A 24567-nucleotide genomic window follows, 5' to 3' on the forward strand; every position below is an offset into this window, starting at 1 on the left:
GAGTTGGAGATGTTTCACAATTACTCGCGTTGTACATCAATGGCATACACCCTCCTTGCTTATTACAATGAAACAACAAATGACTATTTACATGACTCTTATTTACATTGACTACTCTCTTTTATTTTTGGAACAAGAGAGGATGGAATTGATAAATACTTGATTGATTTTTTTTTTTTTTCATTTTTTTTTTTTTTTTTTTTTTGAATATATTTTTTTTTTTTTTTTTTTTTTTTTTTTGATAAGGAAACACTTTTGATACATATACAAAAGGAAACAAAATTACATGACACTTTGCAAGAGGTAGCCCTTTTTGATGCACCCAGTTAAATTCGATGGTTGTCTTTCTTAATGTAACCTCCACCTTCTATCCCAACCAACCAAAGAACAAGCTAGTCAAGTTTCGTTCAGTATTCTAAAGTGATTGGCAACTACTTCCTAGAACACCTCAAGATGAGGCTATACATGTATTGGTAGATCGTGCGCGTGCAAGTTTCTTATCACTATGTGAATTGTGCTAGAATCAGGGTGCCTAAATATCTAGACTAAGACTCCTAATAATACATATTTGCACAAGAGTCAACATTTCAAGGTAAATGAGCTCCATTTTTATGTTTTTTTTCAATTTTTATTTTTATTTTGATTTTTCATTTTTTCAAAAAGAAGGAGTTCTTGTTTTCAATTATGGCATATTATCAAAGTATCTACTTTTCACCCCCAAACCTAAACTAAACATTGTCCTCAATGTTTCAAAATATGAACAAAATTATAATACAACATATGAAGAGGATCATGTTGAGTAGAGAAAAAGGAAAGAGAATACCCGATTTCGGCGAAAGCAATATTAGAACTCCGTTATTCAAGGCAAGAATCCAACATATGTCAGCCGAGATCATATTGGATTAGCAAAATATATACAAAAGGAACAAAAGGGTTTTAAGAAATTTTATCTACTGGATTATATACAAAAATTCACCATACACTAACAATCTAAAGAGTTGAGGATCAACCCAAAAGACAAAGTGTAGAGGTTTCAACAGCTTCACACAAATATAACAGGAAATAAACGCAAGTGAAACTGTGAAACAAAATGAGCTACCCCCAAACCTGGATTTTTCAACGGATAAAATTTTGGAAACAAAATCTCGCAGTTTTGGGGGTTCATCATGCACAAGGTCTAACTCAAATGAACTTGCTAGGGACGGGCAAACATGCTAATTCCAACTGTGGTCCTCAAATGATTATACTTAGAAGCAAAATAGTCCAAAGGACTTGGGAAGCACACAGTTCCAAACCTAGATTAGGGACTCTCAGAAAAGTCGGTTTGACAATATGGGTACAAACCAAATCTAGGTTGGGTGGAAGGCCATCAGATTGTGACTTATGTAGGACGATAGGCACATCATTACTAATCACATCAACATCTCCTAAGTCTTCTACACGTGTCACAACATGCTCACAATCATCAAACAAATTGGCAAGATCACAATCAGAGTCATCAAATCAAATTTATTCTCATGCATCGGCAAATCAGGAGAAATATCACAATGTGACCTAGGTAGAGAATCAGACACATCAAATATATTTTCATGCATATTAGCATTAGTGTCTACAGAAGATTCAACTATTCCTATGTCATGCTCATCTTCGCAGAATAATTGTACGAATCCCATGTCAATATCAAAATCATATGAATTACAATGAGTATTAGAAAAAACAACATTCATGAAGGTCGAGGGCGAGAAGCCATATGTTATTGAACCAACAGGTTCCACAATATTTTCATGTTCTTCTAACATATCATCATAATCATCATCATGGTAGCATGCATATTGGTCCTCATTAACAGTGGTGGTGTCATTAGTCGATTCATGTTCCTCTAAATTAGGTTCATATTCAACATCATTTACATGAATGGGACTAGACACTTCATTAGGGACAACATACATTTCCTCATGAATTTCCTCCTTTTGTAGGTGAAGCAAAATCTGATCTAAATATGCATGAATTCGTGATGTAGATCTATCAAAGTTTTGCTTACTGAGTCTTAAAGCTTCTGTGGTGGAGTCTAAATTCATGGGAGTACAAAATTCTTCATGTTCAAATTGTGGTGAATGGTACATGTGTGCATGGTCATTAGGGTTTACAAAATATTGATCGCAACCCTCAAAGGATTGATTATGGTCCCAATGACTACCATTCTCACAATTTATGGGCATTTCATACCTTGGATTTTCTCTAGATTGCCTAAAATTATGCAAAATATGACAATTCTCAACAGGGTGGTCTAAACTACCACATGCGGGACATGCATAGATTTCAGGTTGCCTAAGAAAATTAGATGTGACAGATTCCTCATGTGATTGCATTTCTAAAGCTGCGATTCGAGCTTCTAATTGATCGATCAGTGATGATTGTGTGAGTGAGGCACTAGCAAAATGTTCATTTTCACGTTGTGGTGAATGATGCATGTGTGAATAGTTATTAGGGTTCATGTATTGAGGCTCGGGACTTTGAAAATGTCCATAATAATTCCTATAACTATTGACATCATGGTCTATGGGAGGTTCATAACGTGAGTATGTCCATACGCAAGTTCTCTAAGGGATTTGTTGTATTCCCCAACTGTAGACCAAGATCTAGACATGATTTGGCTCAAAAGCTAAGTAACTATGTTACAAAGCCCAAAATTTGGTTTTTAATGGGTTTGGATTTTTGGGAAAAATTTGGTTTTTATGGGTAACATTTGGTTTTGTCGGGTTTGAAAAAGAAATTTGGTTTTTAATGGGTTTTAAAAATTTGGACCTAATGGGAAAAGAAAACACTTTGGTTTATTGGGTTTTGAAAACTTTGGTTTTAGACTTTGAAGACAAAGCCCATTTGGGAGCTTTTGGTTTTGATGGGAGCAAATTTGGTTTTAAAGAGGTAGAAAAATTTGGTTTTTAATTGGGAGCAAAAATTTTGGTTTTAGTGTTGGGAGCAAGCCCACATTGGTGGGAGAAATTGCTTTGCCAAGGGAAGGTGAACTAAGCCCACAATGTGTATGCAAACTGAAGCCCAATGTAGCTTTTGAAATAGCCCAACTGTTGCTTGTTTGGTCTGAGGCCCAGTTGGGCTTTCAAAAGTTCAGTTTTTCTAATTTAAAACTACAGGCCCAAATCAATCTAACACCACAAGCCCACAAGCAATTAAACAAACAAGCCCACAAGTAATTAAGATTACAAGCCCAACAGAAAAATGGAAAAATTATTACAAGCCCACAAATTAAAAATGGAAGCCCACAGGTTGGGTTCTCTTAATGGGTTTAGGCTTACTTGCTTAAGCACAGCCCAGCTGCTCAGTTTGGTTGCAAAAGCCCAGTTGGGCTTTGGATCACCTTCTTGTCTTAGGCCCAGTTGGGCTTGGCTTATGAATGGCAGCAGCACCACTTCAGGCCTAGCAGCAGGAGCAGATCAGCAGCAGCAGCAACAACACAACAGCAGGCTTTGGGTCAGGTCACACAGCAATAGGTGCAGAAGGCAGCAGCAGGCAGCAACAGGGAAACTAATAGCCTCAGTTCCACCAGTTCACCAGCAACAGCAGAGGCAGCACAAGCAGGAGCACCACAACAGCTACAGCAGTAGTCTTGGCAGCAGCAGAGGCTGGCAGCAGCAACAGGAAAGAGGAAGAAAGTAGCAGCAAGTGGCAGGCCCAGCTGCAACTCAATCAGCAGCAACAACAAGTGGCTCAGCCAAGAAAAACAGAGTCACAACAGCACAGCAACAGGAGCACCTGGAAAGCTCAACAGAAGCTGTCAAGAACAGCAAGAACAGCAAGGGAAAATGATGCAAAGATGAAAAATTATGCAAAAAGATGAAAATGCAAGTTATGATGCACTAAATGCTTATACTAAGATGCAAAGACTTCACTACACGACACCAAGTCCCCGGCAACGGCGCCAAAAACTTGGTAGGCATTTAAAGATGTGAGAAAATAAGACAATGAAGCAGCCTACATGTTATACCTGCAAGTGCACAGGGTCAGTTGTAGCTTGTGTGCAAGAACAGGGTCATTCCACAGGGACTTGGGTGTGTGATTGAAGATTTCCTAAGCTAATTCTCTAAGCTAAGCAGTGACAGTAAGTGACAGTGGCAGTGAGCCAAAGAAGCAAAGGCAATGAATAACAGTGAGCAAAAAGCAGTGAGTTCTCTAAGTAAAACAGTGACAAAGAAGTAAAACACTAAGGTCTTGAATCCACCAATAACCTATGCTAAGGCAATCTCAATTTCAATATCACTCTTGTCCCTGGTGTAGATATCAGTGAGCTTCTAGGCTTGCTGACTATCTAGATGGCAGTGAAGGTTCAAGCCTGCTGCTCATCAAAGGGTTGTTTCAGGAGGATGGTTTAGTATCACTAAGATAATTATCTAATCCTAGTATTAGCTGTCCTCTCACAAAACAAACTAACCGCAGATCAATCACTTAGATGAGTAAGCAATCCTGAAGGATAATTTATCCTAAACAGTTCTAGCACAACAAGAACAATATCTATGATTTCAACTAACTAGCAGTGGCATTGGTTTCATCTCAACCTTAGCACCAGTGATTTAGAACATAATGAAATAGCACAAGAAAGTTAACTACACATGACAAAACATACTTGAAGCTTAAACATTAACAAAACATTGAACACTAACACAACAGACATTAACAGTGGATAAGAAGAAGATATGCATTGGATTGAAAAATCAAATTAACCCAATTAGGGGGTTTCTCGGATGACCCAAGAACCCTTTTAACATTCTACATCAGTTTCTATTTATAGCTTACAACAAAATCCCTAATTCACAAAACCCTAAAATTTGCAAACCCTAACTTTTTGGGGAAAATCAAATTCGACATACCCATGTGTGAATTCTGCTCGACCCATGCTTCTTGATGTCCCTCTGATGCTCTTCCTGCTCTTGTTGCGCTGTTGGCCTAGCCCTAGACTTCTGTGAACCCTAGCTTCTCTCACTGTCGAGTTTGTAGCATCAGGACTCGATGCTACAGACGAGAAAGGAAGAGACAAGGGTGGTGATGGAATACTGAGTTTGTCGGGGGAAGGTGGTAGTGGTGGTGTTCGAGGTGGAGATGGTGGTGATGGAGATGGCAAAGTTTTCTCTGCAGACGGAGTGGAGGAGAAGAAATCGATGTTTGGGAAGAAGGGTGTGTTTGGTTTAGGTCAATGGGTTCGATGGCTAAGGTGTTGAGCGGAATCATCTGAAGTTGATGCGCAGCGAGGAGATCCGTTGGATAATCACTTACTAATTGAATCGAACGGCACGATGTAAACAAGCTCTGAGCGACCGTTGGATTAAGTGATACAACGAAGCTGACGGCTCCAGATGGAGTTAGGTGTTGTAGTGTTAGACAGGAGCTTCAGACTTTGATGTACGGCGATGCTGTGACCGTAGGATGCTGAGATGATCCAATCTGACGGCTAGAAAGGGAAACGGGTATGGATATAGGAAATGGATTTGGGTGAGGGTTTTGGGTCTTGGGTATGCCAAGCCCATATCTTCTTTAAGAACAATTCTTCCTCTTCAAGCCCACTTCTAGTTGATCCGGCTCTTGCAAACATCATTCTTCGCTTCCTCCTAGCGGGAGTCTTTGCCGTTTCTTTGCTCTTTTCGCTCCGTGAGATAACCAGGCTTTATTTAGTACCTAAAAATGCAAAATTAATTAATAAAAATATTTATTCTTGAAAACAATGAAAATACAGAATATGGGATAAAATGTAGAATTAATGCACAAAAGATGAGTTAAATGCCAAGAAAAATATATAGAAATATGCACTTTTTAGCACTCATCAATTATTAGGAACAGATTTTTTCATATCTCTTAATGCATCCTTCGCCCAACAATGTAGCATCAAATCTTGGCCATTGTTAAGTTGGTTCGTAATTTTTACATAAATTTTGCCAAAGCTTTTTTCAGATGATAAACACTCACGAAATAATACTGCAAATAAAAGGAAGTAAGCAAATATGTAGACACCACAACTGTTATTTTTGAGATTAGCCATTTTTTTCCTTCAGTTGAGGATGATTCTATCTGTCTATGCATCTTCATATTTATACACAAATAAAAAAAACTACATTTACATCTTACATGCCTTTATTTAAAAAATAAAATATGAATAGATTTCTTTATTAATTAATTCAAAATCTCATGTGATATTTTTCTTCTCTTTTGCATTAAATTAAATATGAGATGAGATTCATTGGTTTGAAAATGTATTGAAAATACACTCCTATTTACCGTTGCGTCAATATTTTCCACTAACGTGGGTGGCGGATGTCTAAAGCAAACATCATAGCATGAAACTATACATGATTTGGCCACCAATATGAAGAAATCCAGTAACTTATTAATATGAATAGATTTGTTTATTAATTAATTCAAAATCTAATGTGATATTTTTCTTCTCTTATGCATTAAATTAAATATGAGATGAGATTCATTGGTTTGAAAATGTATTGAAAATACACTCCTATTTACCGTTGCGTCAATATTTTCCACTAGCGTGGGTGGCGGATATCTAAAGCAAACATACATGATTTGGGCACCGATATGAAGAAGTCCAGTAACTTATGACTGATCTATTCAAGGAAACAAGAAACACGTTGACTAATCCAACCATAAATTTGCTTCAGAAAGTAGACATTTGAGTCTTGACTATTATAGTATTTAGAGTCCAAATTTGTGCACACTCTGGCGAACTAGTTTTAGTTCAAACCAATTAATTCAACAACTTTAAACACCTTCGATTAAACAACATCTGGTAAAATCTATCCAGGGCTCCAAGTAACCAGATCAAAACCATTGTCCAAAGTTGGGATATATATAATTTTATTGTTTTAGATGAAACCATATTACAATATGACATCTTCGTTGTTAAATTAAGAATACTTAATCAATTCTCAAACAAATCAAAATTTATCAAAACAAAATAACGAGTCAACTAAAATCAATCTCAGACTAGGATTGAAAAATGGAGACGGCGTTAATAAAAACTTCATTAATAAAGATATGTGAAGACTGACTATCCTATTTACTCATATGATCTACCATTCTATCTACTGACACATGCCATATGACTTTAGTATTTTTTCTACTGGGTACCTCCATAAGACCTGGTCTAGAGAAAACCACAAGCCCTGGTCTACTTAGCACCGAGGGGAAGACCTATCCTGGATCCTGCTGTTCAGACCATGATAGGTCCTTCCTCCCCTCTACTTTTTTCGGACAGTCCATCAAAAAAATTCAACCCCTCTAATTTGGTTTGGGTTTCAGACAGTCCTTCAGAAAAAAAAAAAAAAAAGCAGCTTCACACCATCAATTGGAAGATTATTTTTCTGTAACAGTCGAATTAGTGAGGCCATGAAGCAAAGAGTCATTCTCACATGCATTTGATCAGTTCATGAAAAGCGTAACAGATTTTTCGTATTCGAAACAAGACATTGTAGCAAGAACCTACAGTTTGGTTTGAACTTTCGAATAACAAAAAGACCTCATTGAAATTGTAAGAGTAAGATATCTTATTGACAAAATGCAGTGCATGGCACTAGCAACAACAACAACCAAAAAACTTTCCCCAACTCCATCTGTTGTTGCGCGAAACCTTCCATTTTTTACTCCGTCTGCTGTTGCTCTGTAGATAGAAGTCCAAATTGGGGTTATGCTACTATATCGTACCTAATTATCCTCATTAGTTCATTAAGACTTGATCATCTGAACAAAAGTTACAATGTCATGAAGAAAGATGTCGAGTAAATTACCTGATTCGAGAAGATCTAATCTATGAGGAGGATTCCTCATCATTTGAAACACCAGCTGATTCCTCAGGATATGAAACATTAGCTGCCCGGACTATGTAAACCTAGAAAGGAATGGTAATGAAAACAGATGTAACAGCATTTTAAAGAATGTAGATTCCTAAAGAATGAGAAGTAAAGATGTATTACAGATAAGCTAGCATACTAAAAATTCGTTATTCTGAGTGATAATAGGATAGTTTAAACAGCACCAATTCAATCTTCATTCCTGTAGCTATAAGCAGAATATGTAGAGAGCTGCAGTCATATGGTAGCACTTGTCAAAAAGTAGATGCAAGCAACCATTTTAAAACAAAAAGCAAACACTCTCAACCTGATTCACCAGATCAATAAGTGCCACTCTCAGTATTGAACTGTAAAACTAGCACATGAATGACAATAATCCTACTAATTCGATCTTATCTACAGGGCATACATGTTATTGTTGTCTCTACTAAGATTGATGGCAACCTTAGAACAACCAACTAGTTCTATAGCCGAATTGAATGAGAACTAAGCATCCATGTAAAACATTGTCGATACATTATGGTGTGTGTGCTTGTCAAAAAACAAAAAACGAAATCGAAGTTCGTATTGTTACCTTAAATTGGGTAGGCTTGATTAATTGGAATACACAAGCATCCCCATCAATAAGTTGGTGATCCAAGGCAAATCCTCTCCAGCCACCACTTAAGCCAACCTTCTCCGCAAGGTAATTTGTAACACACTCTTCTCCATTTTCATCAACCAGTGTAATTGATGCATCCTTTCTGGGTAGGTACTTCTTGCAAAAACCATTAGGCAGACCCTATTGCAGATAATTCCAATAAGAGATCTTAGTCTTTTAAAAACCACATTAAACATAGTCCCTGTAAAGAAGAAAATTAAACAAACAAATGGGGCTTATACTTACCAACCAAAAGCCGCGGTTAACATGAGAATGAAGCATAGGTTTAACAAAAGATTGAAATTCATTTCCAAGAGATAACTCAAGTTCACAAGCTTTCTCAGTTGCAATTGCTCTTTCTTTCTCACTTGCTACTGGGAAATTCTCCATTGAATCTCTCAATCCTCTAGGTCTTGACCCTTTTCTAATAGCCCTTTCATACTCAAAAACAAAAACCTGTAAAATCAACAACAACAAGTTACTGATAGTAGCTAAGTTAAAAAAGAAATTGAACTGATCAACTGAATGATAGTATAAGACTACACTCACTTCTTTGTAAACCGGCGTGGGTTTGTCGGCGTTACGACTTGATCTTCGTACTTGAACAAACTCCAGCTTTTTCTGAATCATTCTTCGTTTTGGTGGTTTTTCCTACAGTGAACAAAAAAAGTTAGGGTTTTTAGATTCAGAGTGAACAATTTTTTTTAGGGGTTTTAGATACAGATTAAATGGAGAAATGGGGTTAATCAGAGTAAATGGAAATGGGGGTTTTAGAGAGGAACAGATTAAATGGGTTTGTAGAGAGAGATACCTGTGAGGGTTTCGCTGAGGAGTTTTTGAGATTGAGAACCAAACTATTGAGTTTGAGTTCATCCATTCTCTTCTTGTTCTCTTCCATTCTCTGTGTTCTTGTTTGTTCATACTTGCTGTTACTCATCACCATTTTCTCTTATTTTAGTAATAAAATAATTCCAAATCCAGAATCTCTTAAAAATCAGTCTTTTTGCTCTCAAAGTCACTCTCCCACTCTCAAGACTGTAGAGGCTGAAGAAGAAGATGAAATGCTCAGAGAAGTAGCGGAGTAGTCAGTATTTAATAGACCGTTGGTTAGCCGTATGGCCCGTATCGATTTGCGGGTTAAACATAAATTAAAGACATCCCCCTATGTAGTCTACGCCTCTCGGTGAGAGATTAAGCGGCAAGACCTAAAGAGTTTGAAATTCAAATTAAAGTTGAATCTGACATGGCAAGGTAAAAAAAAGCCTCCACCATTTTTTACTCTCTACCTTCCAATAATTTTCACTTCATTGAGAAACTAAAAGCATTACTTTGCCCGGAGATAGTATTACAGTGACTCATTGAGGGTATATTCAGTCAAGTTTGGATCCGGTCATTCCATAAGTCAATATTCTGAGAAGTGAGAACTCTGCTATCCAATCCAATCCTATCCAACCCCCAAACCTTGATTTTATCGTAAATGATAAAATTGGTTTCCATAAAACCAGAAGCTGCGGGTCAAATCTTTTGGTGTGACTTTGAATTTTTCAGAAAACTAAGCATAGAAAATGCAAACGCTGTAAGCATATTTGTGTTCCATTCAAAGAAAGTAGCTGCATTATATCTATCATGACGCAAATACCTTTGAAAGTCCAAGTCAGATGAACGCATATCCCATTCAAACAAACTTCATGGATTGCTCACTATATAACAAGCTCTTCTGATGAAAGTGGAACCATCACACACTTGCTCATCAGTCTTCTTAACCAATTGAATTTCCTTGTCAATTGCATTTAGTTTCGAATGGCTAATTCAGCTCAACAAGTGAACACAAATGACTTGGTGCAAGCTCAGTCTCATGTTTTCAACCATATCTGTGCTTTTCTAAGTTCCATGTCTTTGAAATGTGCTGTTGAATTAGGCATTCCAGATATCATCCAAAAGCATGGTAAACCAATTGCCCTTATTGAACTAGCCGAAGCACTCTCTTTACCGCCATCAAGAACCGAGGCTGTGTATCGCCTCATGCGTCTCTTGGTGAACTCGGGCATCTTTGCTACACAAAAAACCGGTGAAAATCAAGAAGAGGAAGGATATGTTCTGACACTGTCCTCTAGTTTCTTGACAACAGATACAGAATACACCTTGGCGCCTTTTGTAGTCAATCTTCTGAATCCTGCACAGGTGAAACCTGGCCATATCTTTAGTGAATGGTATCGCGGAACAGCACCTACAGCGTTCGAGGCTGATCAAGGCATGCCATTTTGGAACTACTTGGCACAAAACCCCGAATATGAAAAGAGATTTGGCGCAACTATGGCTAAAAACTCCCATTTGGTCATGACTTCAATTGTCAGAGAGCATAAGGAAGTGCTTGAGAACTTGAATTCTTTGGTTGATGTTGGAGGTGGCACTGGAACTTGTGCTAGAGTCATTGCTGATGCATTCCCACAGTTGAAGTGTATGGTTCTTGATCTGCCAACATTGATTGCAAACATTCCAGGGACTGACAACTTGGAATTCATTGGGGGTAACATGTTCGAGTCCATTCCTCCGGCTGATGCAGTTTTATTAAAGGTAATATCCTCTTTTTTTTTTTTTTCCCTTGGAGACATTTGCTTCACAATTGAATTTTAATCCGTGCTTATGATTTAACCAGAATACTCTGCATAACTGGGGGGATGAGGAAGCCTTAATGATAATGAAGAGCTGCAGAAAAGCCATTACAACAAAAGTGATTATAATTGACATTGTGGTGAAAGAAGGAAAGAAGCAAGAAAATGATGATTTCTCAAAAACCCAACTTTACTTTGACATGTTGATGATGAGTACTCACAATGGTAAAGAAAGAACTGAGAAAGAATGGGAGAAACTCTTCATTGATGCTGGTTTTACGCACTACAAGATCACTCCTCTAATGGGTTTTAGTTCCCTCATTGAGGTTTTCCCTTAAATTGACTTTGTGTACTGTGTTTGTGTTGTGCTTTTCTTATCATATTCGTGTTGTAACCTGTTCACGGAACCTGTAATAAATAGCCAACTCTCCTCATAAAAGTATTAACGCACATAGCTGCGCGGATTAGTGTATGGTTTCTTACATCATAAAATGTCATATTTATCTCGTCAAGTTGTAGTGGCACAATCCATGTTGAAAAGAAAATAAGTTTGAATAGAATTTGGCTTGTTGATGCATATGAAAAGTGTCCGTCTTTCATGATCAGCTTAAGCCTTAAAATCTAGTTGCTGGATGTTTGCTTTTCTTTTCTTGCTGTACATTTATTGTGCTTCCTCAGCACCAGGTTATCAATTTTAGTCTCCCTTTCAAAGATAAAAATGGAAAAAATGTTAAGTAAACACTTTCTCAGACTGATTCCAAAAAAAAAAGCCTCTGCCAGACCCATTTTGTAGTATTGGGGTAGTTGGTGGCAAGCGGGGGACAGGAAAGAAAAATAACATTTCCTGTTAACCATGTTTCTGCTTATAGCAGCAGTACAGTATTATCATTGCTTTTCCTCAAAAAACAGTAGCTTGATTGTCATGCAGGATCAATCACCAAAGTTAAAGATCTTGTTATTTTGATTCTTGAGTATTGCAAACAGGGCAGAATAAGGATTATCGAGTAATAATTCTCTTCTCCATTATTAATCTATCAAAAAAAGTTCTCCTGCATTATTGGAAGGCCGAGTGCCCAAGTCTGTCACAATGGCACTTGCCAAAATCCCTGTGTGTGTGTGAAAGTGGCTCTTTCCATCCACATTTGTGCTTTTAGATTTCTAATAAACAACCACTATTAAGTTTCAGCTTTCACATGGGTACACTAGTGTCCTTAGTTGGTTTAGTGTTTAATAACAAGAAGTATTAGCACTGGACTTTTAGGATTTTTTTTTTCTTCTTATTCAGAAAGCTTTATGCCAAACTTCTCTTGAAGGGTTGGTTTTCATACTATGTTGATGGTCAGTTCAGATAAGATAGGGATTTGATAATTTGCCTTTGTAAGAAATAACAAGGTCAATAAGCAGGGGCCGAGCCAAGGACGTGCATCAGCATGTGACGGCACCTGCAACAACTCTTCCAAGTATGCCCTCATGAGAAGGAAAAATGAAAAGAAAAATAAAATCAGAAGCAATAATATCAAGAAATTTATGACATAATTCTTATTGATCATATCAAGCATAACAAGATAATTTACACTTCTAGTCTAGTAGTAAGACAAAGTTTACAAACCAACGCAAATTTCTCTATAACACGAAAAAGAATAATCAAAATTGTATAATTCATTCTAGGTATATAAGGGCGCGTAACTCCGGTTCTTTCTCATCGATCAAGGCTTGAAGAACTTAACTTTAACGCCGGTCTCTATCACACTGTATAAACCGGCAGCAATAATTAAACACGTCAAAGCTATACCAAGAAGTCCAAGTCCCCAGTTTGTGTACCACATTGCACTACGACGTTTTGGTTTCTTGATGGAAATCCACATGAAACATGGATAAGCTAAAGTGACAGGTAATGCCAATCCTCCGATCAAACCAGCAAGACTTCCCAAGAATGGTAACGCAACTGCTATGAAATAATTCAAAAACCCGAAAAACAATCGAGAAAACACTCGGATTTTCCATGAGCATGCCTTGTTGAACTTCTTCGTGTATTTCTGTTCCATGTCGTCGAAGGTTGGCATTCCATAGATTTGAAATGAGCATACAGCGTTTATCACTATGAATAAACCTGTTATTACAAGAATTGCCTTGGATGTGTCTTTGCTGTGGAATGCAAACAATGCCGCCAACATACCACCATTTTTCGGAATCTGCACACAATAGTCTCTCATTAAATCACATATTCGAGTTCCTAGTTTTCAATCTTCTAATAGGTTTTGATTTCAATATTACTTACCATATGACCATAAGCCCAGTAGCCACCTATTGCCAGGGGAAATAAACATGAAGCTACCATCAGATAGGCTATTTTCACACCTCTCCACATTGGAACTTTAGATGGATATTTCTCACTTGATGGCATTGTTCCCTGTAACCATCATTAACGCAGATGCAACATCAATACATAAATATTATATGCAACATCATTAACCTCTACCCGAATATCATCAACAAAATCAAACTCTTGAATAAATACTTACTTGAATCTCGAGAAGAAGATTATGCCCTCTAAAAGCGAAAACGATGATACCAATAGCATTGAGTGCACCAAAAACACTTGAGAAATCACTGTTGGTTAAATGAACATAGGTAACACCAGGAACTCTGCCCTTAGCAATAGACACAGCCCACATAATTGTACAGTATCCGACAGCTGTAACCGCACCAACTAGCGAAACACCGGCGATGGAATTCAAATTTGGAAGTTGAGAAAACATCACTGCGATGCATGTAAACACCAAATACCACTCAGCTGAAGTTAGTGGATTAGGATTACTACATGTGCCTCCGCATATAGTCTCATGGATAAGCTTCATGGTTGAACCACCAATAATGATCAAAGCAACACACGTTCCTGCTGATAAATACATGATCGGAGCTGTCCCTAAGTATTTTGTTGCTTTCTCACCTGACATGAGTAGTATAGCATGATGAGTTAACTTAATTGAGTAATCCAATTTGAAAGAAAAAATTGATTTTGTTGATTTTATACATACCAAATGCTGCAGTGAAAAGATCTAAGTATCGGCTGTATCGGGTTCCATCAGCTGATTCGTGAAGGTGCACGAGCAACCAGAGAGTGTAAAGTTGCCAGAAAAATATTGCTGTCAAGCTTATAATTCCCCAATTCCTGCATATATTTAAGAAATTTTTTGTTTTTATAAGAAAAAAAGCTTGGCAAGTTATTTATAAGCAAATTTTATCTAGAGAGTATGGCAACTTACCAACCAAGGATGGTTAAGGCAACGGGAAGAACCAGAGCTTGAATACCAATACCAGAACAAAGAGTATGAAAAGCTGCATAATAAGCGTTACCATTTCTAGATTCAGTTATAGGAAGCCAATTATCAGGATCTTCAGGCTGAGGTTCTAGTTTAGTCATTCTAATCATTTTTCTAACAGGACTACCTAATGGTGTAATAAAACTCGGTGTCAGTGAAAGTCTTGATCTTGGTGTTAGTGAACTTCTTGACCTTGGTGTTTTAACAGTGGGAGTATGATTCTTAGTAGATTTTGTCGATGCTTGCTGGTGATTTGGGCTTTCCAGAAGTAAAGGTGACCGACTTAAAGACGGTGAGTGAAACTGCGAAGGTGGTGCCGTAACTGGTGGTGTTTTCATTGCAGGTGGTGTTGGTGCCATTGCTGATGATCTTGGTGTTATTGGTAGTGACATTAAATCTCCTCTTGGTGTTATTGGTGCTGAATATATTTCTCCTTTACCTCCTTTTGGTGGTATTGGTACTGAATTTATTTCTGCCTTACCTCCTCCTCTTGATGCTATGGGCAGTGAGCTTACTGCCGCCGGTGGTGTTGGTGCCATTGCTGATAATCTCTCTCGGCCTAGAGTTCTTTCTCACTAACTCTAAGAGAAGTATGATTTTTTTGCTTTGGCCTTGATTCTGGTGAGGTATTTAAAGGGTTGTTGGCAGTACAAACTTCAGGGCAATTGCTGGTGTGGTTCTTGGCAAGGTCATATCATGTAGTTGTTTATTTTTGCACTGCAAGAACCCACTTACTAAAGCAGCCTTTAGTGTAGGTATAATTTTCTCCGCCCATCCACTTATAGTAAGTAAAGAACACCACATGATCTCTAACCGTTTGTAGTGTCTAGTAAGTGGGCTGGTGGGACTATATACAAGGAATTAGATGGATGAGATTGTCTGTTGTTGTTCACCAACCTTGGCTTTAGTTGGGTCCATGGTGGTGGAGAAAAATGGTTATAGATGTCTTTGTTTGACGATTTTAATAGGTTGACCAGGTGATAACTTTAGGAAGAAATATGAGTCAAGTTTGTTATTCATTTGGGTATGAAGACAACAAGCAAGTTGTTGATTATTGTCTTTTTTCTGAAAGGAGATGAAATAGAAAAGCACGTTCTATTCTATAAACATATTTTAAAACTCTAATTGTGGTTGGTAAAAGATATCAATCAGTGTTTAATTTTTAACTGAAAAAGAATGAGCCATCTAAAGCTAGTTCTCTTTTTGTTATCTTATTTCCCACCAAGTCTCAAACTGTTGTACCAATGAACCAGTCGCAAAGTAAATCCGTCTTAATTGACCTGGTCACAATATCCTTCAAATACTTGGACCTGAGTCATGTGGAGGTACAAAAAGAAATTTACACTCGAGGTAAAAAAAGAAATTTATAGCGTGACAGAGAAAGTTACTGATATTTGAAAAGGAAAACTTAGGAGCAAGCCCAAAGAAAATAATATTTTCATTGTCAGGCCCACAATTAATTTTAGGTACCGTGACACCCATAATTATTTCTGTGACATCCATAATTATATAAAATTATTAAAAATGTCAGCATGACGGATTATGCATCCGCATGACGGGTTATGCATCAGGGGTATAATTGGCAACGCAACTTGGATATAACATATCTAAAAATCCGCGCCTTGGAATTTTACAAATTTTATATCGTTGGAAATCTTTTTAAGAGAGCTACGCAACGAGTACAAACAACAATATCAAATTTTTGTTTTTCACGAAAAAATCGGAGGTGATCATCATTTTAGGCAAAATTTTCGAAAACTGACTACATAACCATTATGCAGCCACCAAAAAAGATGCATAACACATTCTGCAGACGCATAACGAATTATGAAACAATTTTCTCGACTGCATAACAAATTATGCATCTGCATAACAAAGTTATGCTTCTATAACAAGTTATGTAACCACTGTTTTGGTTGATTTTAGTGCGTACATAAAAAATGATGCATAATGCAGTATGCATCCATATTTAAGGATGCATATCAGGTTATGCATCTATTTTCTCGGCGCATAATGCATTTTGCAGTCATATTTTCGGATGCATAACAGGTTATGCATCCATTTTCACGACGGCATAACATGTTATGTAGATATTATTGTAGGTGCATGACAAGTTATGCAACCTTATTTTTTGTTGGTTTCAATACTAAGAAAAACCTAGCTGCATAACGTGTCATGCAACCGTTTTCTGGACTACATAACATGTTATGTAGATATTATTGTAGGTGCATGACAAGTTATGCGACCTTATTTTTTGTTGGTTTCAATACTAAGAAAAAAGTAGCTGCATAACGTGTTATGCAACCGTTTTATGGACTGCAGAACGTGTTATGCAACCAATTTCGAGAATGCATAACAAGTTATGCAACAAATTTTGTAGATGCATAACTTGTTATGCATCACTATTCACACCTCCATTTTCTTTTAAATGCACGTCACACGCACACCAAACCCATTTACACTTCCATCTCCTTTGCCTTGCCACTGCATCATCCTTTTAGCTCCATTTTCTTTTAAATGCATAACCCATTGAAATTAATATCAACACCACCATTCCTAACTCACTTCACCGATCCATTCATCAATCCATTTTTTCATAGCTCAATCATGACAGCAACCACCATTCCAAATGCAACATCTCATACGTTGTAATCTCTTTACATGTGACACTCGACTACATTCTTTTGTCAAATGAGTGAATGACTTAAATTCTTGGTCTCTGTGATAAAAGAGTAAACCAAACACGAGCTCCATGATAACTCACTCTTCATACAACTCATAGTATCTTGAAAACTCTACCCAAAGTCCAATAAACTCGTACCCATTCTCTGTTTCTTCTTTCTGGTCTCCCAAACTACATCCACGAACCATTCAGACCCAAGAGCTAACAGTTGTTGTAACCTGGTTGCATACAATCCACTCAGGCCTTTTCTCGAACATGTTGTCTGCATTGTATATCAACGCTTGCTGGTAAAATTTCGATTCGATGTCCTCTCGGATACTATACTACCGGAATCAGTCTGGTTTCTAGTGGTTGGTAATCGGTTATACAAAGTAAAAATCACCCTTACCAAACTCTTGATATGGAATTCTTCTTCTCATTTCCAATAAACTCTTGTCTTGAATGTAAGTGACAATGTATGAAATCACAATGACCGTGTACATAATTCGATCGGGCCTCTATAGTTTAATTATCATCGATGTCTATTTTTCTCTCCCTATAAAAAAAAAACTAGGAATTCGGAGTTACATAATGTTACTGGCACTCACGGTTTAAAATAACGAAACATCAACTGAAGTATCTAGATTCTAGACTTGTGCAGTGTGTAATGGATGACTAGTCCAACTTCCTACTCCTATTAACCTACAGGTGAAACTAAAGAAAGATCTGATAAAAGCTCAAAACAAACTAAAAGATAAAAGTAAAATCTAAGCATCATTAGAAAAAGTCAAACTAAACTACATAATTGAAGATTGATATGATCAGTAGGACCCCAATAATGGAAAACCAGTAAACAATCTTACATTAATTCGATCAAAATCAAACAAAAATCACTGAAAGAAAATGCCATGAGTTGAAATCGATAAAACGTAGAGAGGATATTACTCTTCATTTCCAGATGAAATCAAGATGATGAACATATTTTAAGATGACGAAAACTAAATAAACCATGAAAGATCTCGATCCCTCGGTTGCAATCTCTCAAGAAAATCACCCGAAAAAAATAAAAAATAAACGAGAAGACATTGATTGTAAACGAAAACATAATTTTAACAAATATGGGTCTCTGAGAAATTTTCTCTCAGAAGTTGGGTGCGCGCATGAAATTTTACGCGTGTGGGTTTCTCGGTGGAAAAAAAATGAAAACTGGGTGTGACCGTAGTTTTCACATTTGAAAAATATGCATATATTTATTACTATTACAATATGTTGCAAGCAGAGTTGATGCAACTTGTCCATACTCCATACTTCGTTTTGTTTCTAGGTCAAATTTTGAACCGAAATCAAAGTATTTTGTTTGGTGTTGGATATTCTATGCTTATCTTCATTAATCTGTTTATTCTACCATGTAGAACAAAACACTAAAGGATGTACCTATAGTAACAAAGGTTCACCTTGGCTCAAGCACAAATATATTGTAGGGCATATCAACTATAATATCCAGTTAGCGACCCAAAGTGTTCGTGATCTCTCCTAAAGTTTTGACATAGATTCAAAGCAAAGTACTAGATCACAATAATAATGATAAAAACACATACAATCAAATTGACTTCGGATACAAGTTCTACACGCTTTGTAGAAGTGAACTTTATCAAACAAACATAAGACAAGCAGAGATGAAAAGTGTGCACCTTGATAATGTAAACAGTAACCAAACGACTAAATCGGTGTATTGAGGCAAGCAATCTCTTTTCTTAAGACATTTGATGCCCTGTATATAATTTTGTTACAGGTTAATGGCATATGTCTCCAACATTCAACAACACCTCAGTGTTTTTTACAACACTTCGATAACACCGAATCAGCAAACGCGAAAGTTGTAGCACAAACCCTCTTACACACAGAAAAATCAAATGAAAGTTAATAAAGTTCAAAGTTTCTCTGTGTGCATATAAATGGTTTTGTATTTTCTCTATTTTTTCTACTGGACCTAAGAGATGGGTTTTTTTATTTCAACTAAAGCAAAGTTTGGGTGAATCCTTTGCGACCTTTGTTCGGGACAATTTATTCAGCCCAAACCATCATGATTGTTGCCAACCTATGTGAACCTAGTCAGTTTCTCTAACTGATCTTTTTTGTATGTTTCCAACTAACCCAATTCTCATTCATCCATGGAAATAGACTTAAGTGGCCAACTTAAGTACATATTTCCTACATTTGGTCATATAATAAAATATTAGAAGAAATAGTTCAGGCGATTGATATGACTCTCGTTAGGCCAAACAGACACATCATATATACACTGATACGTAACCAATAAGAATAAATGAAATACAATTGGACTTGATCCATACATACCAATGAAAGTTATACACACGTAACACAAGAAATGTAACTGATAACAACATCAAAATAATTTATGTAAACATAGTGTTAAAGAGACTAAGATAGAAAAGTTGTAGCTTGTGTTGATAGCCCTCCCGCAAGCTGAAGAGAGGAATAACTCGAAACTTGTGTGTCAGAAACTCAAACCTATGATTAGCCATGCCCTTGGTAAACAAATATGCAGCTTGATATAAAATGGATATATGAAGATGCTTCGATTGGACTGACTCTCTAACAAAGTGGTAGTCAATAGCTTGGGGCTTCATCCGGGTATGAAACGTAGGATCAAATGCCAAGGTAATGGCACTCTTATTGTCACAAAAAATAGAATGAGGATCAGGTAGAAATACGTGAAGATCATTTTAAAACCTGACAAATCCATGAAACTTCAGTTGTAGTTGATGCAAGTGAACAGTACTCTGTTTCAGTGCTTGATATGGAGACAATGGGTTGTTTTTTAGATGTCCATGAAATAGGTGAATCCCCAAATAAGATGCATTATCCACTGGTTGACCGTCTGTCATCAGGAAAACAAACCCAATCGACATCAATATACCCTTGAATAGTTGTAAAACTTTTATAGAAGAATAGACCATGACTAATGGTACCCTTGACATATCCGAGGACTCTTTTAGCAGTAGTAAGATGTATTGTAGTAGGAGCCTGCATAAATTGACTGATTTGGTTTACTACCAAACTGATCTCTGGCCTAGTCCAAGTGAGATATTGCAGTGATCCCACCAAATATCTGTACTCTGTAGGATTAGGTAGAGGATCCCCATCAAATACAAATAACTTGAAGTTGGCAGGACTAGGAGAATTACAAGGATTTAGACCAACCATATTGGTTTTTTGAAGTAAATCAAGCACATATTTTGATTGAGAGAGAAATAATCCTTGAGAACTTCTCATCACCTCCAACCCCAAGTAGAAGCGCAAATTTCCCAAGTCCTTGACATGAAATTAAGTACTTTAATGAGCAATTGATGTAGTACATCTTTCTCTATATCAACAATGATTGTTGATCCCCTACTACTGTATCAATTATGGTTGTTGATCCTTTGCGTATGTATCAACTATAACAGTTGATCCCATGTGTCTATTTAGTTTACTTGCTTTGCAAGTCTTTTATTTCCTAGTTTACGTAGAATTCCTTTTCTTTTCTTTTAGTCGGTTATTGTGAACCTATTTAATGATGCCTTCTTGTTTTGAGAACAATCTTATTATCAATATTATCCAATCAATTTTATTATTGTAAATCCTAGAATCTTGATCCCAGAATCAGATTTTATTAAGTTTCTGATGAAACTTAAACCCTATCTTCATTCCTAACAACTAGTTTGCTTTCACCCTTATATGAGCTACACTAGTTGGTATCAAATACATCATTTTTAGATTTTTATCTAGAAACAGATCCTTACACAGCTTCCGCAAACTCAAACCCTAAAACAAATTCTCTTCTATCTTTAGTTTTCGTTCAATGGCTGACAAGTCAATTATTAAGGAAGATGTTGCTGAGCTTATGAGTAACCTTGAAAAGAAACTTGAAACAACTCTCTCAAACAAACTTAAAACAAGTGTCAAAACTATTACAAATATTTTTGACAAGAAGCTTGGAAGATTATACGATTTCGAGAAAAAGTTAGAGATACAAGGAGAGTTTATAGAAAAATTAGGGAAACATGATGGTTTTGATGACTCTGAAATGCCTAGGTTAGACGATTATAAAGGAGAAGAAAAAAAAAACAAGACTGAAGAAAAAGAATATGATGAAGCAAAAAAAATTACAGGTTCTTTTGTTCAGAATACTTCTATTCCTGATAATGTTTCACATCAGCTTCAACACAAAGAGACATTGGAAGGATTTATTAACAAAAAATCTATAACTGTGAATCTCAATAGTGATACAGAAGACAAAAACGAGGAAATCCAAGCACAAAAGTGGATAGACGATAAAAGATTAAAGTCTAGTATCAATCCTTATGGAACTCTACCAAAATATAAATTAAAGGATGATATACCTAACTTTCACGGTGGATTACAAATTGAAGAATTACTAGATTGGTTTTATGAAGTAGAATCCTTCTTCAACTTCATGGACGTCCCTGACTCTTCTAAAGTGAAATTGGTAGCTTATAAACTAAAAGGTGGAGCTGCAGCTTGGTGGGAAACACTATGTGAAGGTCGAAGTAAGTATCACAAATCTTCTATACGTACTTGGAATAGAATAAGAGGTTTATTAAGAAATAAGTTTTTACCAAGAGATTATAAACAACAATTGTTTATCAAACTTCAAAACTGCCGACAAGGACTTGTTGAAGAATATTTAGCTGAATTTTACAGTTTAGTTGCACGTAATCAATTGAATGAAACTGAAGAACAGTTAGTTTCACGATTTATAGAGGGGTTAAACAGAGTTGTTCAGCAAAGAATGAATCAATCTGTATTTACGATGGTTGAGGCTATTCAGCGAGCTATCAAGATAGAGAGGCGTGTACTTAACACTTCCAGACAAGCATCCCCCACGACAAGTTCGTTATCAACATTATTATAAAAATGTCAAACCATATAATTCTTATTATGGTAACCAAGGTAAAAGGGGATCAACAGTCGTTGTTGATCCATATGAACAAAATTATGGTCGACCTTATCAGCATCCACAATCGCAAACATCTCTTCCTACAGACAATGCACCGGTGATGAATATTCCATCTGTTAAACCGTGTCTGGGTACTCAACAAAGAGATATTACTCCAACTAAAAGAGGTAAATATCAACAAAAATTTTCTCCTTTAACTAAAGATCTTTATCCTTATTCAAAGTTTAGAGGAGACAAGTGTAATAAGTGCAACCAAACTGGCCATACTTCTAGTGATTGCCGAAAGTTTCATGCTTATATTAATGAAACTGAAAAGGAAAATCGAGAAGAGGATGCACTGGAGGATAATGAAATTAATTATTCACTTGAGCATGAGTCTTATGATGCAGATTTTCTTGGCGTAATTCGACCAATATTACTCACAGAACCATGTCTTACACAAAGACATAGTATTTTCAAGTCTCATTGTTTCATTGAAGAGAAGCTGTGTAGCATGATCATTGACAGTGGGAGTACAGAAAATTATGTTTCTGCAAATTTAATTGAGAAACTTGAATTACTTGTTACTGCTCTTCCAAATCCATACTCAGTTGGTTGGATAAACAATTCTTCAGCTCAGCAAATCACTCATCAGTGTTTAGTAAAGTTTTCTTTCCCTGGATATGAGGATTATGCCATATGTGATGTTATTAACATGAATGCAGCAAGCTTACTGTTGGGAATACCATGGAAATATGACATTCGCGATGTTCATAATTGCTATGACAATACTTATACTTTTGTTCATGAATATTTTACTAAAGTTTGTGGCCTCTACAATCTTCTACTTCAGTCAAGGAGCCAACAGATAAGAAGACAACTGCCGTAGTTGCTACTATTGTTCATTATTTAAATCATACTCATTCTATGAGATCTCATGAAGTTTCTAAACCTATGGTGGAGATTCCAAACAAGGTACAACCCTTATTATCTTCCTTTGGTGACTTATTTCCTGCTGAGTTACCAAATACTTTACCTCCACTGAGAGATTTACAGCATCAGTAGACTTTATATCTGGAACACCTATTCCTAATCAACCTCATTATAGTTTAAGTCCTAAGAGCATGAGATATTACAAGGTCAGGTTGATGATTTGTTAAAAAAGGGTTTGATTAGGCTAAGCAAAAGTCCTTGTGCTAGTGCAGCCTTTTTAGTAGACAAGAAATATGGTGGACATCGTAGGTGTATAGATTATAGAGCTTTAAATAGAGTTACTATACCATATAGGTTTTGTATACCAAGAATTGATGACATGATTGCTATGCTTTCTGGTGCTAAAGTCTTTACCAAGCTTGATTTGTGTAGTGAGTATCATCAAATACGTATTCGTGAAGCTGATGAGTGGAAAACAACATTCAAGATAAAAGAAGGATTATATGAGTGGTTAGTAATGCTTTTTGGTTTATCTAATTCTCCTAACACCTTTATGCGTCTCATGAACTAAGTTTTGCAACCTTTTCTTGGAAAATTTGTCATAGTATATTTTGATGACATTTTAATCTTTAGCAACAATGAGGAAGAACATCTTACACATTTATCTCAAGTTTTTAAGGCACTCCAAGACAATGTTTTGTATGTGAACTTAAAGAAGTGCACATTCTTTACAAATAGAGTAGCTTTCTTGGGTTATGTTGTGTCAGATACTGGTATTTCAGTAGATGATTCTAAGAATAAAGCAATTATTGATTGGCATGTTCCCACTTCTATACGTGAAGTAGCAGTTTTCATGGCCTAGCCTCTATGGAATATTTGTGAGGAATTTTAGTACTATTGCAGCTGGTTTAACAGATTGTTTGAAGCGTGATACTTTTGAATGGACTGAAGAAGCAGATAAAATCTTTAATCTACTCTTCTAAGAATAAAGCAATTATTTATTGGCATGTTCCCACTTCTATACGTGAAGTAGCAGTTTTCATGGCCTAGCCTCTATGGAATATTTGTGAGGAATTTTAGTACTATTGCAGCTGGTTTAACAGATTGTTTGAAGCGTGATACTTTTGAATGGACTGAAGAAGCAGATAAAAGCTTTAATCTACTCAAGGAAAAGTTATGTAGCGCTCATGTTCTTTCCATTCCAAATTTTGATAAACCTTTTGAGATCCACTGTGATGCTTCTATTGTTGGTATAGGTGATGTATTATCTCAAGAAGGACATCCAGTTGCATACTACAGTGAAAAGAATTCAGATACAAGGAAGAAGTGGTCTACTTATGAATAGGGTTGCACATGGTTCGGTTCGATATGGTTGTTGGCAAAAATAAAAAAAAACCCCGAAACTGAAGCACTCAGTTTTCCAATATTGAAAACCGATGAAACCATTTGGTCTATCCGGTTTCATCCCGACTCGGTTCGGTAAAAAACTGGCCCGTTTTTGGTTAACCGGCAGGAACAATATTTTTTTTCTTATCAATAATCTCTAAGTTATTCAGAGATTTAAAATCA

At 36.5% G+C, this 24567-nt stretch overlaps 4 protein-coding genes across 4 annotated transcripts; 2 read left to right on the forward strand and 2 right to left on the reverse strand.

Moving 5' to 3' along the window:
• Nucleotides 1-7441: 7441 nt before the first annotated feature.
• On the reverse strand, nt 7442-9593 carry LOC113330681 (B3 domain-containing protein At3g19184-like). The gene is made up of 6 exons (XM_026577509.1): nt 9317-9593; nt 9055-9156; nt 8752-8961; nt 8440-8646; nt 7803-7903; nt 7442-7675 (listed from the first exon to the last, which is right to left on the reverse strand). The coding sequence occupies exons 1-5, from the start codon at nt 9446-9448 to the stop codon at nt 7823-7825; spliced, it is 732 nt and encodes a 243-aa protein (XP_026433294.1). The 5' UTR covers nt 9449-9593; the 3' UTR covers nt 7442-7675; nt 7803-7822.
• Nucleotides 9594-10249: 656 nt separating this feature from the next.
• Nucleotides 10250-11696, forward strand: LOC113292050 (trans-resveratrol di-O-methyltransferase-like). The gene is made up of 2 exons (XM_026541429.1): nt 10250-11079; nt 11162-11696. The coding sequence occupies exons 1-2, from the start codon at nt 10306-10308 to the stop codon at nt 11453-11455; spliced, it is 1068 nt and encodes a 355-aa protein (XP_026397214.1). The 5' UTR covers nt 10250-10305; the 3' UTR covers nt 11456-11696.
• A 937-nt stretch (nt 11697-12633) lies between these two features.
• Nucleotides 12634-15070, reverse strand: LOC113292066 (lysine histidine transporter-like 8). The gene is made up of 5 exons (XM_026541430.1): nt 14384-15070; nt 14156-14289; nt 13640-14067; nt 13396-13527; nt 12634-13309 (listed from the first exon to the last, which is right to left on the reverse strand). The coding sequence occupies exons 1-5, from the start codon at nt 14977-14979 to the stop codon at nt 12824-12826; spliced, it is 1776 nt and encodes a 591-aa protein (XP_026397215.1). The 5' UTR covers nt 14980-15070; the 3' UTR covers nt 12634-12823.
• A 5897-nt stretch (nt 15071-20967) lies between these two features.
• LOC113343768 lies at nt 20968-24343 on the forward strand. The gene is made up of 6 exons (XM_026587921.1): nt 20968-22018; nt 22080-22800; nt 22890-23040; nt 23210-23508; nt 23632-23771; nt 24090-24343. The coding sequence occupies exons 1-6, from the start codon at nt 20968-20970 to the stop codon at nt 24341-24343; spliced, it is 2616 nt and encodes an 871-aa protein (XP_026443706.1).
• The last annotated feature ends 224 nt before the right edge of the window (nt 24344-24567 follow it).

This window comes from Papaver somniferum, chromosome 1 (assembly GCF_003573695.1).
Source record: "Papaver somniferum cultivar HN1 chromosome 1, ASM357369v1, whole genome shotgun sequence".
NCBI lineage: Eukaryota > Viridiplantae > Streptophyta > Magnoliopsida > Ranunculales > Papaveraceae > Papaver > Papaver somniferum.

What these genes read in the sequence shown, in the direction of transcription:
- LOC113330681 (XM_026577509.1), bottom strand. Translation starts at nt 9,448, where the DNA reads ATGGTGATGAGTAACAGCAAGTATGAACAAACAAGAACACAGAGAATG. An exon ending in CCACGCCGGTTTACAAAGAA is followed by an intron (nt 8,962 to 9,054) that starts GTGAGTGTAGTC and finishes TTGATTTTACAG; the next exon opens with GTTTTTGTTTTTGAGTATGA. An exon ending in TCAAGCCTACCCAATTTAAG is followed by an intron (nt 7,904 to 8,439) that starts GTAACAATACGA and finishes ATTCCTTTCTAG; the next exon opens with GTTTACATAGTCCGGGCAGC.
- LOC113343768 (XM_026587921.1), top strand. Translation starts at nt 20,968, where the DNA reads ATGGCTGACAAGTCAATTATTAAGGAAGATGTTGCTGAGCTTATGAGT. An exon ending in ACAAGCATCCCCCACGACAA is followed by an intron (nt 22,019 to 22,079) that starts GTTCGTTATCAA and finishes ATGGTAACCAAG; the next exon opens with GTAAAAGGGGATCAACAGTC. An exon ending in ATGAATGCAGCAAGCTTACT is followed by an intron (nt 22,801 to 22,889) that starts GTTGGGAATACC and finishes ATTTTACTAAAG; the next exon opens with TTTGTGGCCTCTACAATCTT.
- LOC113292066 (XM_026541430.1), bottom strand. Translation starts at nt 14,979, where the DNA reads ATGGCACCAACACCACCGGCGGCAGTAAGCTCACTGCCCATAGCATCA. An exon ending in ATCTTCTTCTCGAGATTCAA is followed by an intron (nt 13,528 to 13,639) that starts GTAAGTATTTAT and finishes TGATGGTTACAG; the next exon opens with GGAACAATGCCATCAAGTGA. An exon ending in ACTGGGCTTATGGTCATATG is followed by an intron (nt 13,310 to 13,395) that starts GTAAGTAATATT and finishes TATTGTGTGCAG; the next exon opens with ATTCCGAAAAATGGTGGTAT.
- LOC113292050 (XM_026541429.1), top strand. Translation starts at nt 10,306, where the DNA reads ATGGCTAATTCAGCTCAACAAGTGAACACAAATGACTTGGTGCAAGCT. An exon ending in CTGATGCAGTTTTATTAAAG is followed by an intron (nt 11,080 to 11,161) that starts GTAATATCCTCT and finishes TGATTTAACCAG; the next exon opens with AATACTCTGCATAACTGGGG.